The sequence below is a fragment of the Emydura macquarii genome, unplaced genomic scaffold (assembly GCF_026122565.2).
Source record: "Emydura macquarii macquarii isolate MOO-44397 ecotype Brisbane River unplaced genomic scaffold, CSIRO-AGI_Emac_v2 contig_2417, whole genome shotgun sequence".
In the NCBI taxonomy this organism is placed as follows: domain Eukaryota; kingdom Metazoa; phylum Chordata; order Testudines; family Chelidae; genus Emydura; species Emydura macquarii.
The window spans coordinates 2944789-2960525 of record NW_027132554.1 but is presented as its reverse complement, the minus strand read 5'-3'; the positions used below and the strand labels follow the sequence as shown (position 1 = coordinate 2960525).

The 15737-nt window shown below is 44.3% G+C and overlaps 1 protein-coding gene across 3 annotated transcripts in view; it reads right to left on the bottom strand.

Moving 5' to 3' along the window:
• PNPLA7 (patatin like phospholipase domain containing 7) overlaps positions 1–15737 on the bottom strand; it is a 242711-nt gene that overhangs the window by 49001 nt on the left and 177973 nt on the right. For all 3 annotated transcript variants that reach the window (XM_067561557.1, XM_067561556.1, XM_067561558.1), the window contains one exon: positions 13861–13979. In XM_067561557.1, the coding sequence (XP_067417658.1) occupies positions 13861–13979 (119 nt within the window). The remainder of the gene's footprint in view (positions 1–13860; positions 13980–15737) is intronic.

Genomic DNA, 15737 nt, shown 5'->3' with positions numbered 1-15737 from the left:
AGCAGCATAGAGGCACTGCTCAGGTATGTAGAGAACCATGTAGGCCAGTCTACTCTCCTAAGCTGTGCCTCACAGTCTACATGGCTGTTTATACCCATGCTAGCTGCATGCACTGTCTGAACTCTACATGCTGCCATAAGTGCAGACCTACCCTTAGGCATACCTGGCATATGTAGTAATCCCACATTGTCAGGATGTCCTCCCAGCATCTGTCTGTAAGCTTAAATTTCCCCACCAGCTGCTTTGCTGTGAGACCCCTGCTCCCCTCCATCCTGCACACCTCCTTAGTATCAACACCCTGATCCAACACATACAGCAGATCCCAACATATTCCCTCTGCCTTCTCCACCAGTGGCAAGAGCCCTATTGCACCCTCCTTCCTGGGTGCATCCTCCTGACATCCCCCCCCCAACCCAGTAGTGAGAAAGGGCGTATTCTCTAACTCTCTAACTGTACTAGGCAGGATGCAAAAGTCAGCCCAAGACCCCTGTACATTGTTAACTCTGCACTATACACATAGGAAGGGAAGAGAGGACTACGGTATCCTACTGATCAAATCCCCAGGACAACTAATTTCCTAAAAGACAACACAAAGGCTGTTCTCGGTATAACATCAGCAATCTAGTTTCTTCTTTAAATACTAATTTCCCGAGGAGCTTTAAACTGTGATGTATTTGTGCTTGGAACATAAAGTTGGTTGAAATGGCCAAAAGCCTGATCATTGTCCAGGTGTCATAGGTGTCGCTGGATCAATGGAATCCTGGAGCCTTAAACGACATTTATGAATAAATTGATAAAAATTGGAGGGGGAAAAACAAAAACAGTGAAAACATTTGATGGGAAAATGTTCATAAATTTTTGCTTTGTGATCGTACCTAGCAAAACCACATGCTGTGAATACAAACAGGAGCTTTGGACAGCTGCCATTTCTATACTGACATAGGGAACAGACATACTATTATATACATAGGGCCAGATTTGGTCACCTTTACTCACGCTGAGTAGCGCCTCACTCTACAAGCAGTCACACTGAGATCAGTGGGCACACTCCTGGAGTAAGATACCTCTCAGCACGACTACATACATCAGAAGCTGCCCCACAGACAGCAGGCAACACCCAAGTCCAATCCAGAAAATCAAACTCCCTTAGAGGACTGAATCTCATACATTTCACCAGTAATTCTTACTTGTCCCAAACTTCTCTTTACACACACAGTGTGCCCTCCTGGCACTGCCACTGCTAGACAGACACAGCCCTGGCATGGGGGCACCTCCCACTTTGGAGTGGGGGGGAGGGAGGAGACAAGGAGGCAGACCGACTCCCCAAGTTGTGCTTCCCACTGCAGCACAACAACATGCTGCCTCTTCTGTGGGGCAAAGCCACGATTCAGCCACAAGTGAATAAAACCGACTTTAAATACAAACAAGTAATTTTTTCCAGGAATCAGTGCTACTGCGTTAAACATTTTAAAATCCTCCAAAGTGCCCACTCTGAGCATTAATCTGGAAGTAGCATAGAAGACAGAAAATGATCCATAGATCTTGGGGAAGGCAGGAGGAGGGTGTGGCTGAGCTTGCACGTTGGACTAAAGGGAAGAGCACACTACTGGCCAGCACAGAGGAGACCAAGAGCAATCATTTCTTTACTTGTTAAATAAAAGGCACAGTGGAAAGCAGATCCAGGAACAAGACACCAAGAAAGTGAGCGTTCTTCTCTTATCAGTTTTCCAATTTACTATTTTCTCAGAAGTCTTATAAGATCCCTCTCTTGCTCGACACCCGAGTTCACTGTTCAGATAGTTTACATGTGAGCTCTAAATCTTGCCTCTAAAAAAGCTGTATCATCAGCCTGAGAGAGAAGAGGTTTAGTGGATAGACAGACAGCAGTTCAGGGAATTCGTTCCATCCCTAACACACATGCAAGGTAATTCCGTGGGCTCTCTTGTACTGTACACAGAATGCTACATACACAGGATCATCTCAGACTTGATTCACACAGTGTATTTCTTTGTACAAAAGCATACATTTTGTTCCAGTTGCTAGAGGCATGTGAAATCTTAAGAATGTGCATTAATCTGAGACGTCCCCAATTTGTTGATTAATTTAATTTCACTTGCATAGCAAAGCACCAGCATTACACAATCTGAACTTAATAAAAGCCTGGTGGGATAAAGAGTGGAGCTCAGGATAGCCCAAATCAACCACGTCCATAAATTATTTTTTAAATGATCAAGACCCAGAGTTCTGCTGCTTGATGCGTTCTGCAGGAGCTCATGGCAGCTGGAAACCATGAAATTGGTTTCAAAAGGTTAATCTTTACTATCTAAGCCATTTCAATCTTCCACTGCCATGTCAAATGAAAGTTGACGACCCAGCTGGGCAGATGTCGGGTTGCCATTCTGCTGCACTAAAGCAAACAGAACAAGCAACATCAATGCCTTCTTCAAAAACAGTCAGATCATTAACCTAAATTGAAGATGCCAAACCAGAAACAACAAATTGTTGAATTGGTTTTAAAAGATGTTCTGTGCATACAGAGATCCACCTTCTGACACAGCATACTCAGTTATTTAGAATTCAAACGCAGCAAGAGACCGGAAACCTGTCTCAGTGCTGACAGCTGTCAAGAAGCCTGCATTCGAGGAAGAGCTCTGAATCAGGTGCATAAAGAAAGTTAATGAGACTCAACATTCAGGTAATACTCAAGGGGCAGAGTCCTTGAATTACCTGAAGAAATCATAGCTATGCCTCCTAAGTGCTCTAGAATGGTAAGTGCTGCTACACTGTGAAAATGGATGTATAATCATAATAATTTGAATTTATAAGGTCTGAAACCTTTCCTAGCAGTCTGAGGGCTTCTCTCTCTGAGTCAAGAGGTTCGATTAACATGAGTTAACATTAAAATCATGCTATATTGTTTTTAGCACTCCAGAGCGTTGTCTAAACAGAAAGCAGACTCCATCTGGTAACGCGCTTACAATACTAGGTCATGTCTTTTACCAGACCAACTTGTCTCTCTCACCAACAGAAGTTGATCAATAAAAGCTATTACCTCACCCACCTTGTCTCTTTAAACTCTAATTGTCAGTTTTGTGCTTTGGTTAGTTGGCACAAATGCAGTGCACGATTAGCAGTGATCTAAATAAAGTGCATTGTCAGGTGGCTCGGGTCACTAGGAACAGTCACAACAGAGAAGGACCTGTGGGGTTTGAAAGATCAGAATGGCATACGCAGCCTGGAGTCGCATGGTGCTCAGCTGCTCATAAGAGAAGCATGTGTGTGCATGCTGACGCTACCACTAGGTATCAATATTTCCAATTACAGTATGAATAGATATGAAACCCAATCTGCGCTAAGAAGGGGAGAGCAATGGGCAATGTATATCAAATACAACTACTCACAACACCACCACAGCAAGCAACTTCCGCTGCATTGAACCTCATCTATCATGGTAGTGATTTAGTCACGTAGAAGAGCTGATAAATGCAAAGGTCAGTCAAGATTACCCTTGGGAGTGAGTGCTAACTTGCCACCTTTCCAAAATGGCCAAAGCCTGAGCTCTGACTTGGAGTATAATGGGTTTTCTTAGAAGGAAGGGGATTTGGGAAAGGGATGTACCCATGATGCATGTTACTTCTCGGCTTCATTTAATGGTTCTTACAGGACTCAGACTCTTCCATGCCCTCTTGACACGTCCCTCAGTCAGGATGTACAGCAGATAATGCTCTCATACAACCTCCTCTGCCACTAACAGACTATAAGAATAGAAGAGGGAGGTTTCAATCTTTAATTCATAAAATGGATTTTTCAGGCTTCTTTGGGATTTGACAGTTTCCTGATAACCTTAAAAAAATAACAAGTACTTACTTTCCAAAGCTTGTTCACCCTATTATCAAAAGCTGAAGCAGACACTCCTAAATACCACCTCAGTGTCTTGGGTGAGTGGTTTGAAATGAAATGATAATATCTTGGAGACAAAGTCAGTCACACAACCGATAAGCCAGTCCAACTCAGAAAAAGGAATACTCTGACAAAGCAAACTACTGTGACAGTGAGGCCTGAGCACAGCTTTCAACTTGACTCTGTAGAATACATTCATTTCAATCCAGTGAGTTCACATTTCAAATCCCAACTAACAGCATCCTCTATTAAATAATTCATTGAGACAATGCTTTGCATTAGAAAGCGCCTTTCACATAAGGACCTCAAGGCACTTTGCAAAAGCTGATCCTCACAACTCCCCACAGATGACTGTTATCCTCCCCATTTTACAGAAAGGAAAACTGAGGTGCAGATGTTGGAGTGACTTGCCCAACGTTGCACTGCGTCAGTGGAAGAGTAAAGAATAGAGCCCGATCATTCTGACTCCCAATCCCATGCTCTGGCCACTGGAAAGACTCCCTCAGCCGGAGCAATTAAATACAGCACTTGCATCATTGGCAGAGAGACTTTTAATTCTTTTCAGGCTCTATCTTGTAAGAAGTTCACACATGCAAAATGGTCTCAAATGGAATTTCAATGGCAATTTTATGCAAAGCTAAATTACTGAGTCAGTGCACAAAACAGTCGTGTTTATTAGCATGTATTTTTGAACAATTCAAAGAGCTAGTCTCTTAAGTTTTACATTCTGTTTTCAATACCGTCAGCGCCTCCATTACTTGAGAATTTTTGATTGGATGCTCTGGCTGGAACAAAAGTTTCATGAAGATATTAAACTCCAGCAGCATGCTTGGGGCACTAGAAATCACTGGGCAATTGATAATCTAGACAAACAATATAGTGCAATCCCAAAACGTACTGCATGATCCGAAGCGAGATTTGTTGAAAAGCATGGCACATTTTTGTTTTAAAGTACATCAATAAAGACACTTCTTAGTGCAGAGAATTAGTAGCAAAAGACATCATGGGGAAAGTGTGCTTTCAGGAGGTATTTGAAGGGGGGGGGCCACTGGTGCACTGGGATAGAGATGGGCTGGCAGATGTAAAGGACTGCTAGGAAACAAGTGGGAAGATGAGAGCAGGAGGGAGAAAGTTGCAAAGAGCCTGGTTAAGTAGAAGGCTTGGGCAGGAAGAAGGCAGCAGATCTGTAGGCAAAAACGGGGGTGGTGCAGAGGCTTGAAAAAGGAGGACAAGAAGTTTAACATGGCACAGAAAGAAACGGAAAAACAGAGGAGCAATTCAAAAAGCAACTTCTAGGATGGGCAGTCGATGTATTTCCCACCACAAGTAATTGAGAATATTTGTACATTGAGGCTCTCTGAATCTCAGTGCCTTTCTTCTAAACATGCCATCTCTCACTAGGATCAAGGAGTACTCCAGAGGGCTAGAGTGTAGCAAAGTTGGTCTTCAAACTAAACAACAAAATGTCATTAGAGATGAGCCTGCTTTACTTCAGTACCACATAAACTGCTTGAAATGATCATTTAAAATAGAATGTTATATAAAACACCCAGATTAATACAGTGACAGGGACAAACCTGCAGAGTTTCAGAAAAGGAAAAGCATACTTCTGTTCTACTAGAATTATTTCAGCATGTCAACAGAACAACAAATACAGCAGAAGTGGCTGATAATTAAGAAGGACCATGAAAAACCCGTGATAAGCCCTTCACAAGAGGTTATTAAAAATTAAGTTGTTATGCAGCGAGATATAAAGCTTTATCATGGATTAGAAACTAGCTAAGAGTCTGACAATAAGAAGAAAGGAGAAATGGACCATTTTCAATATGGCAAAAGGTTAACAATGGAGTACGCCAAGATTCTGTAGTTGGGGCAGTGTTCTGTATATTTATTAAATGCATACCAAAAATGATGTTAAAAGGAAGTTATTTAGGTGGCAAAATCAAATTAAGAAATACAAGATTTATAGTTGCCTGCAACCTTATTTCAGCTCCCTTGCTCCATGCATTCAATGAGCCAGGGTCCTGTGGAAAAAAACAGCCTGATCAGGTCATTAAAGACTGTATTATAATGCATAAACATGAGGTGGCCAAACAGGTTGCACAGGGCAACCGTAAATCTGGCATTTCCTAACTTTCAAGTGTTTGAATTTGCCACCGAAATAATGTTCTTTTAACCTAGGCTTTTGTTTTTAATTCCCTAGGTTATTTTTTAAAAGGAAAAAGTTACATCCAATTCTGTTGTGTGCAACTACAACAACCCGCCATGCACAGTCAGCAGGGTTGGAATCCTGAACTTGGAGCACTGCAGCCCAGACTGCTACCACATGAGCTACAGAGCTACCCTTACACTAGCTGGTGACAGGAGAAGGCTGTTAGCCCACAGGAAGGATGGACAGCTAAGTCCGAGTGCTGGGCCAGGGGAGTACTCTGGATGGGGAGCACCCAGCCCCTCTTTTCTCTCTTTCCCTCCCCCCCATGCAGATGTTGGGGAAGCTCCTGTCCCATGTGGTGGTGCACCCAGAGGAGGTGAGAGGTTGGGGGAAATGGGCAGATTGGTCACTGGAACCATTTGTTGCATGTAGAGGGTGGTTAAGGGAGCCTGGCTTGTTGTCTTCCTCCCTATCACCAGGGGATTAAGGTTCCTGCCCGATGCGGTATCCCTTGAGGGGGACAGGGGTCACTGTTACCATCTGCTGGGTCCAATGGAAGGAGCCCAGCCCAGCTCTTTTCACCCTACAGCTGCTCCAACAGCTCTTCTACGTGCTCACATTACAGCGTGTGCTCAGCTGCGTGAGCTCAGTCTCTGAATATCCATGTGTTTAGTTGTTATTGTGACAGCCTGCCAAGGTTTTCCTCAGCAATGCGAGAGAAGAAAAATAGAGATTTTTAACAATGTATACCTCAGCCAAAGCTCCTCCAGAATTTTAGAGGACAAAGAAAGAGCCCTTCCATAACCTGCGAGCTATGCCCCACCAATTTCAAAGGCCTGCTGCACATAATGGAGGCAAGAGAGCTTCTCAAAGACAAGGTCACAAAAAATCTTTTATAGTGGAAGGTGTTAGGCAACCTAAAGATAAGGGTAGCTACCAGACACCCTATCATAATCTAGAAAACAGAGTGAGCAGTGACATACATGGCAAATCTACCAAGTACACAAAATTATTTAGACTCATCAACTTGAGAGACTCTGAGGAACTGTACAGGGCCCGAGCACAGGGCCCGAGTCAGGACAGCCCTTAGGTACACATTTAAAGCACTCCTGAATGGGGATGCCTTCCTGCACTGCAGTAAGACTTAGGCGAGTGCAGTGCAAAGGCAGATGAAGTTCAGCATTGACAAATGCAGGTAATGCACATTCGAAGGAATAATTTGAATAAATAAAATAATAATAAATATCACCTAGCTCTTAACTAGGGCTTTTCATCAGTATATCTCAAAGCTCTTTACAAAGGGGGGCAGTATCATTATCCCCATTTTTAAGATAGCACATTTGTGCCTCAGTTTCCCTTAGCACTCAGAAAAAAGATTTGGCAATTCAGGGTATCCAGATGGATGGCAAAATCACCAGAAGCCTGGAGTGGCTGCTGCCATACAAGGAGAGATTGAAAAGTCTCCCATTTAGAGAGGGCTCTCAATTGAGGTATATACGGTAACAAGTGGGCACTTCTATTCACAAAACCTTCCTTATGACCTCACGCTTCCCCCAGCAACACAGAACACATGGCACACTTGACCTTTGCACTGACGTCAGCCGTGTTAGCAGACAGAGCTGAGACTGTAACAAAGGCTTTATGTTGTGCAGGGAGGGAGATCAGTAGCGTGTAGCAGAAGGAAGCTCCCGGTGAAGATGCAGAGTCTTCCGTCAGTGGAAACATGCTGAGTGGGCATCACGGGATGGTTATGGCATCTCATAGCTCAGCATCTCTCTGCTTTCAAGGGTGTGCTTGGGGGAGGTGTCCCCAATATCCAACCTGAACTCTTTTTTAAATTACAGTGTTTAGGGAATGTCTGAGGATCTCTTTTCAGACACTCCTACCTACTTCCCCAAGCCCATCAGAGCACGTTAAAAACACAGACCATATCAACAGAGACCTTAGAATATGGCTCTCCTAAAAATCTTCCCAACTCTAAAATGGCTCCACTCAATCCTTCTCCCCTGCTCCCCATGGCACTGGCCTGGCTGAAGAGACACACCAGTCAGGGGAGCCAGGATCCCCCTCAGCTACTGATGATATCAACCCTTCTCTCGTGGGGTTGTTCAACAGCCCAAAGAGGGACACGGTGAGAGCTGGGCAACTGTTCTCCACCTACCACGCTCTTGTGCAGCCACTGCCATCCCAATCCACTCTTAGCTTCCATCAGTGACATCTCTCTCCACAGAGATGCACACCTGGACATACTTGTATCATGTGTTACCAGAAAAGCAGCCTCTTATCAAAACTCTCAAGCTGAATTAGACCTGATGCTGTTTATTTTCCTGAGTATCCTCAAAGAATAATAAACCTGGACTTTGTCATTATCAGAGACATTCAAGGATCAATAAAGACAGACATACTGAGCCAAATTCATCACTGAATTAACTCCATTAAAATCAAGACTGAATTTGGCCTGTTGTCCTGATTTTGTTTAAATCTGTCTTTTGTCACCTCTGTTACCAGTAAAATCTACCAAACCCAAAGCATTGCTCTCTGAATTCCAACCATTCCCAGGATGCCTGTATATTAGTATTTCATCACCATATGGGCTCTCTATCAAAATGTGAGTTTCAAATGGCTTTGCTAAGGCAGCTGTAGAAGGCTGAGGCTGTGTGTGGGAAGAACAATGCTCCAAATGGTTTATTGTGGGGGAGTGGAGGTGGGGGTCTGAGTTTGTGTCACAGTATTCAGTCTGTTATTACTCCTGAGACAGAACATGCATGGAGATGTTTTATTGCTAAAAATAATAAAATCCCCTACCTCCCTTCAAACACTACGAAGTTTCTAATCAAAATAAAGTTACCACTTAACAGACGTGAAATGCTACAATTTCAGCACAGGATCAGTGTGACTTGTTATATTTTTAGACGAAAAAGAGCAATAAAAGCTGTGTTTCTGCACTCCCTTTGTCATGACAAGCCCTGCAGATAATTACTAGGCGGGGGCTTGAGGAAATCCTCCCAAACTGACTGTCACAGGAGCAGACAGGCACACATTCCACAAACAAAAACCAACCAAGTCATCTTGATTACTGAGATTACAGAACACAATGTCATGTTTACACTTCACCAGGCCCGTGGCTTTAATAGGTGGCTCTCTTCATGTGTCTGTGGCTGATGTGATGCATGCTCCCAGAATAAGGAAAGAAGATATTAAATGTATCATCTTCTACAAAGACTAAGCAGCTGTCTATGTATCTTCTCTTTAAGGCAAATTTAATTGGCAAGGACTTCAACCACAGGAAGCAGATTATAAATATCTACTACAAAGTGTCTCTGAAATCTTGCCAGTGGAGATGTGCAGCCGGAAACTGGCTTTAATGCACACTGCTGAGTTCTGAACTAGTTATGAATCTTCAAAATAAAGAGTCCTACAAAGCCTAAAGCAGCTTTGCCCTGACTCATGGGGCAGAAGAGTCTGAATTATATTCTCGCAGTTTAAAATACAAGATGTGCTTTTCATTGAACCACAACTTAATTAATGATCCTATTAGACTCAGACTCTAAGGCCAGAAGGGACCATTATGATCATCAAGTCTGACCTCCTGCACAACGCAGACCACAGAACTTCACCCATCCACTCCTGTAATAGACCCCTAACCTAAGACTGAGTTATTGAAGTCCTCAAATAATGATTTAAAGAACTTCAAGGCACAGAGAATCCACCAGCAAGTGACCAGTGGGGAAAATTCCTTCCCCACCCCAAATATGGCGATTCGCTAACCCTTGAGCATGTGGACAAGACTCACCAGTCAAACTCCCAGAAAGAATTCTCTGTAGTAACTCAGAACCCACCCCATCAAACATCCCTCACAGGCCATTGGCATATCTACCACCAGTAGTCAAAGATCAGTCAATTGCCAAATTAGGCTATTCCATCATACCATCCCCTCCATAAATTTATCAAGCTCAGTCTTGAAGCCAGCTAGGTTTCTTATCCCCACTGCTCCCCTTGGAAGGCTGTTCCAGAACTGAAATAGCATCCAAGTACACTTCTATTAAAAACACAGCACAGCCCACGTGTGTGCACAAGCCTGGGATCCTGGAAGCAGTGCTCTGAGCTGTGGCATGAATGGCCTCCAGTTTCTCCACTCAGGAGATGAACCCTGTGGATTCCAGGGAGAGGAGACAGTACAACACTTATCTCTAGTGTCTCCTACCTGCCTGTTTCACAGACGCATTGGTGCATGGGCTGTTCATACACCCTCTGGGGGCAGAACAACAGCTGCAGTCACCAGAAGAGGCTGAAAGCAAGGAAAATGGTGGACGGTTTCCAGATAAAATCTAGAAGGTATGTAATGAGTTTAACAGCTTACTGGGAAAATAAGGATTATAAAAGAAGGGAATTGTTGCCAGCAGCTTGGATTGTTCCAGAGGTACCTTTCAAAACTCAGCTCATCCCTTCTACAGGACCAATCCCCTCCTGTCCTTGCAACAGCACAATTTACTGACCCAGCAAAGTGATGGTACATAGGCCCTGGGTACATTCCTGAACTTGCACCACCTACTTAACAATTTCAAACACAGCAGAATACGAGTGAATTCATCTGGGTTTGGGAAGGAGGACAAAGACACATTAACAAATGTGCTCTCTCAACTGTGCCTGCTGTCTCCACTCTTAAAGACCATTCGGTGATAGCCAACAAAATAAGAAAAATAAAGAACAAAGCAAGAAAAAGAAAGAGAAAGGAACACAAGCCAAAATAGGGAAAGGACAAGTTAAATGATATTTAGATAAGTTAGATGTATTCCAGGTTGGCAGGGCTGATGAAATTCATCCCACAATACTTAAGGAACCAGCTGAAGCAATCTTGGAACCATAAGCAATCATCTTCGAGAACTCATGGGGGACCGGTGAGGTCCCAGAAGACTGGAGGAGGGCGAACATTGTTCCCTTTTTTAAAGATAGGTACTAAGAGGACCCTGGGAACTACAGACCAGTCAGCCTAACTTCAATGTCAGGAAGGATACTGAAACAAACTATTAAACAATCAGTTTGTAAGTAGCTAGAGAATAAGAAGGTTATAAGGAACAGGCAGCAAGGACTTGCCAAGAACAAATCATGCCAAGCCAACCTCATTTCCTTCTTTGACAGAGTAGTACTGGCCTAGTGAATGGGGGGAAGCAACACATGATATCTCTTGATTTCAGTAAGGCTTTTGACAGTCCCACATGACATTCACTTAACTAAACTAGGGAAATGTGGTCTAGATGAAATAAATGTAAGGTGGGTGCACAACTGGTTGAAAGACCATACTCAAAGAATAGCGATTAACAGTTTGCCATCAGACTGGGGGGATGTATCTAGTAAGGCTTCTGCCCTGCAGGGGACAGTACTAGTCAATATTTTCATTGGTGACTCAGATAACGGAGTGAAGAGTATGCGGATGACACCAAGCTGACAGGGGCTGAAAAGGATCTGGGTTTATAGTAGATCACAAATTGACTGAGTCAACAATATGGTGCAGTTGAAAAAAATGCTAAGATCTAAGAGTGTCCTATCAGGGGTCCTGGGGCCGGTTTTGATTCAACATCTAATAACAGGAGTGTCCTATAGGATAAGATACAGGACAAGTGCAGAGTCCTCCACTTGTCCCACTATACTCAGTTCTGGTGAGGCTTCAGCTGGAGTACTGTGTCCATTTCTGGGTACCACACTTTAGGAAAGATGTGAATAATTTGGAGAGAGAGCAACAAAAATGAGGAAGGGTTCAGAAAACCTGACCTGGGAGGAAATGTTTAAAAAACTGGGCACGTTTAGTCTTGAGAAAAGAAGATTGAAGGAGGAAGTAATGGGCTTAAATTTGCAGAAAGGGAGACTTTGAAAGTTTTGCCTCATATTTAACCTAACTCTCAGGGTAGTTAAGCTCTGGAACAGGCTTCCAGGGGAGGCTGTGGAACTGCATCACCGGAGGTTTCTAAGAACAGGTGGGACAAACACCTGCCAGGGATGGTCTAGATTTACTTGGACCTGCCTCGGCACAGGGGGCTGCTCTCGATGGCTTCCCAATGTCCCTTCAAGCCCTGCATTTCTGTGATTCTATGAAAAATAGCTTGATGCGTAAGAACTGCCTCTCTGCCACCTTCCTGGCATCAGCATCCAGATTATGGGGTTCACCGAAGGAATGAAGAGGGGCATGGTATGCTGCATAGAGTACAGAAGGTCACATGATATCCTGGAGTGACACAGGCCTTGCAGTGTAGAAAAACAAAACAAAATACTGTAAAACAAAATGAGTGCTCTCTGCCATCCAGCAAGAAATCCTCCAGTCTAAAATATCTAGCAGAATAAAACCTCTCCTTGGCTCCCCATAGCCATTGCTCTCCTCTTTCTCACCTCTCTGTGTCTCCATAGTACTCAAGAGGCCTAGGAAGGATGATATTTAACATTTTAATAAATTAGGGGGAATGAAACCACTGCAGTTCAGAAACCTGTGCGGGTGAGCAAGATAGTGGTGTCTTAACCGACACCCAGAATAACGGGGGTTGGCAGCCGGAACACCGGATGACTAATTAACCAAGCTGAAGTACAGGCGACAGAAAAATTCTAGCCTTCATTATACCGAATACTCCCTCCATGAACACACTGGCCTACGGACAAAAGTATGACATTGCCAGGTCTTTAAATAGACACAACGTGCTTCATGATTCTGATCTTCAATAACATCCTATTATATAAGGGGGGTGAGTGCATGGGTGCAGGTCGAGTAGGCATAAAATGAAGCATATGCCTTCTTGAACCAGAGGAACCTGGAACTCTCCTTTGAAGCACGCCTGTGTCTGTGCTGGGAGAAAGTTCACAGAAAAAACAGAATGATTTTTGGAACAAATCACAAAGAAAAATGCAGGTAGAATTACTAGGATAGAAATAGATTACTATTTCTAACAGCCCACTGGGACGCTGGCCAGAATTCTCAAGGGAAGGACCCCATGTGGGTGACTGGATGGCTTGACTGGAATATGGCTGCACAGTTCTGCCCTCTCTGTTCAAGAAAACTCTCAAGCAAAATTGAGGCAGAGGTTTTAAATATTACAACAGGGGTGGCCAAACTGTGGCTCATGAGCCACATATGGGTCTTTTACAGTTCAAGTGCAGCTCATGGAACCCCCCATCCCATCCTCTGCCTACCAGGGAGGGGGAACTTGGGGCTTCTACCTGCAACATGGAGGCATTTTTAAGGCCTGGCTTGACAAAGCCCTGGCTGTGATGGTTTACTTCAGATTGGTCCTGCTTGAGCAATGGGTTGGACTAGATGACCTTCAGAGGTCCCTTCCAACCCTAAGCTGCTCCGATTCTATGCTATGCCAGTAGCAAGCCCTAAAGAAAGGAGAATTCTCCCTTTAGAAGAAGCCAAAACATTTGTGACTTGAGTTGCATAAATTCAGACTTGCCGTCATGAGGACAGCATCTCCTCCGAGTCTCCCCCATGCACGCATCCGCTTCTTATGCTCATAAGAACATAAGACTGGCCAGTGGTCCATCTAGCCCAGGATCCTGTCTTCCAGCAGTGGTCAGTGCCAGGTGCTTCACATATATGTCCAGGAAGTGTACGAGAGTCACCACCTGTCCCAGCGTTCACAGGACAAGTGTGATGTTGCAGAATGTGTCTCACCCTGTGGGATCATTTCAGATTACACGCTGATGACAATGCTGCTTGCGTCTGATAGCAATGTACTACGCTATGAACACTGCGGCCCACATGGGGCCGGACAAGTAGGACAGAGGCCTTATCAGAGTACACAAAATAACATTAGGGGACTTACCTCGCTCCACCACCGCCGAGCACCAGGGCCACAGCATTCCCAGTCAAAACCCGGGCTAGTCGAGAGAAGTCAGAGTGACGGTCTGGCGGTTTCTGAAATACGCGTTCATACATTTCTATCTGCAGGAAAGGGAAAGAATGGGATGGACACTGTAAGGACTATTTAGAACATGGTTTATCACACATACAATGCACCATTAGAGAGTAGGTAGACGTAGTTAGATTAAAGCTAGCACCATAACAATAGCCAAATCGTCACTACTGTTACCTGTTTTATCTAGATCAGTGGTTCCCAACCTGTGATCCACGGACCTCTAGTGGTCCGCGAGGCTACTCCAAGGGATCCACAGGAAAAAAAAATAAGAAGGAAATCATAGAATCATAAAACATTAGAGTTGGAAGGGACCTCAGGAGGTCATCTAGTCCAACCCCCTGCTCAAAGCAGGACTAACTTCAGCTATATCATCCCAGCCAGGGCTTTGTCAACCCTCAGCTTAAAAACCTCTAAGGATGGAGATTCCACCACCTCCCTAGGTAACCTATTCCAGTGCTTCACCACCCTCCTAGTGAAAAACTTTTTCCTAATGTCCAACCTAGACCTCCCGCCCTGCAACTTGAGACCGTTGCTTCTTGTTCTGTCATCTGCCACATTCTGTTAGTTAACTTGATTGCATTGTTTACCTTAAATGGAAATGTGCTTTCATTGTCCTCTGGCTGCAAGCAAGCCGGTCAGACAGGTCAATGCACATTCCTTTGTTTCGGGCAGGCTGCACTGCATCCCAAACACATTTTAAGAATCTATTTCCAGCACATGTATAATTCATTGTACACAATCCATCCATACAGCACGTCATGATGTTCCCAACCAGTGCATCAGCAGCTTACATACGCTATCGCACAAGGTATCTTTTGGGTACATGTTATGACTACAGTGTGTTGGGGCAGTGATTGAGTTACAGTATAGTGGCGCCCCTGCCCGTGCACATTAAGGTGCTCTTGGGGTCACACATAGGTAACACCACTAGTGACAACATGATGGCATGGGCTAGTCCTTGGGCAGCTAGTCTAATTACAGGCCTGCTGGGACATGCTCGGGTTGCTAACATGTGCCACCGGTCTTCACCACCATTGTGACCCTTGCTAGTTTTCATGTAGCTCCATCTACCCATGCTACAATCACACCTTCACTTGCAGTGAAGGCATACGCTAAACGAGGAAGTTACCCTGGGGAGGAAAATCATATGTATTTGAATAGAAACTTCATTCTTCCAGGAGCTACCAGTTATCACCACTAGAGCCATTCCTGTTCTGGACAGGAACCTCAGTTTGTAGAGCTTCAATTGACCACTCAAACTGTCCCTGAAAAACAATCCTATAAGCAACCTGGGGGCAAACTATCACCCTCCTCTTCCCAGACCTTTTACACGACCCAGCCCATCCTATGACAGCCCTTCACCTTCCATTTGTACACTTGGGCTTTACCTTTGACTCAGAACTGTTCTTCCACAATTTCTACATCCGTAAATCTGCATCTTAATATCTGTGGAATGAGGCCTGTGCCCACCACAGCTCTGAGCATCATTCAGACCGTCATCTCCTGCTGCCACAACGTAGCCTGGCCAACTTCCGGGATGTGCAGGGTACTGCTAACTAATTTCTCTCTTGTATAAAGAAGTGCAACAACTTTACCCCAACCTCAAATTCTCCCATACGTTTCAGAACACAGTTCCAACATCTGGCCCAACCAGCCTTACCCTGTCCTGGCCCCTGTTCTCTGCTCCTCCACTTACTGAATGTTTGCCTCCATTTTTTCATACTGTCTTGCCACTGCCCATGCAAGCACCCCCTCATCTGCGTTCAGTCTGCGCAGGGAAACTC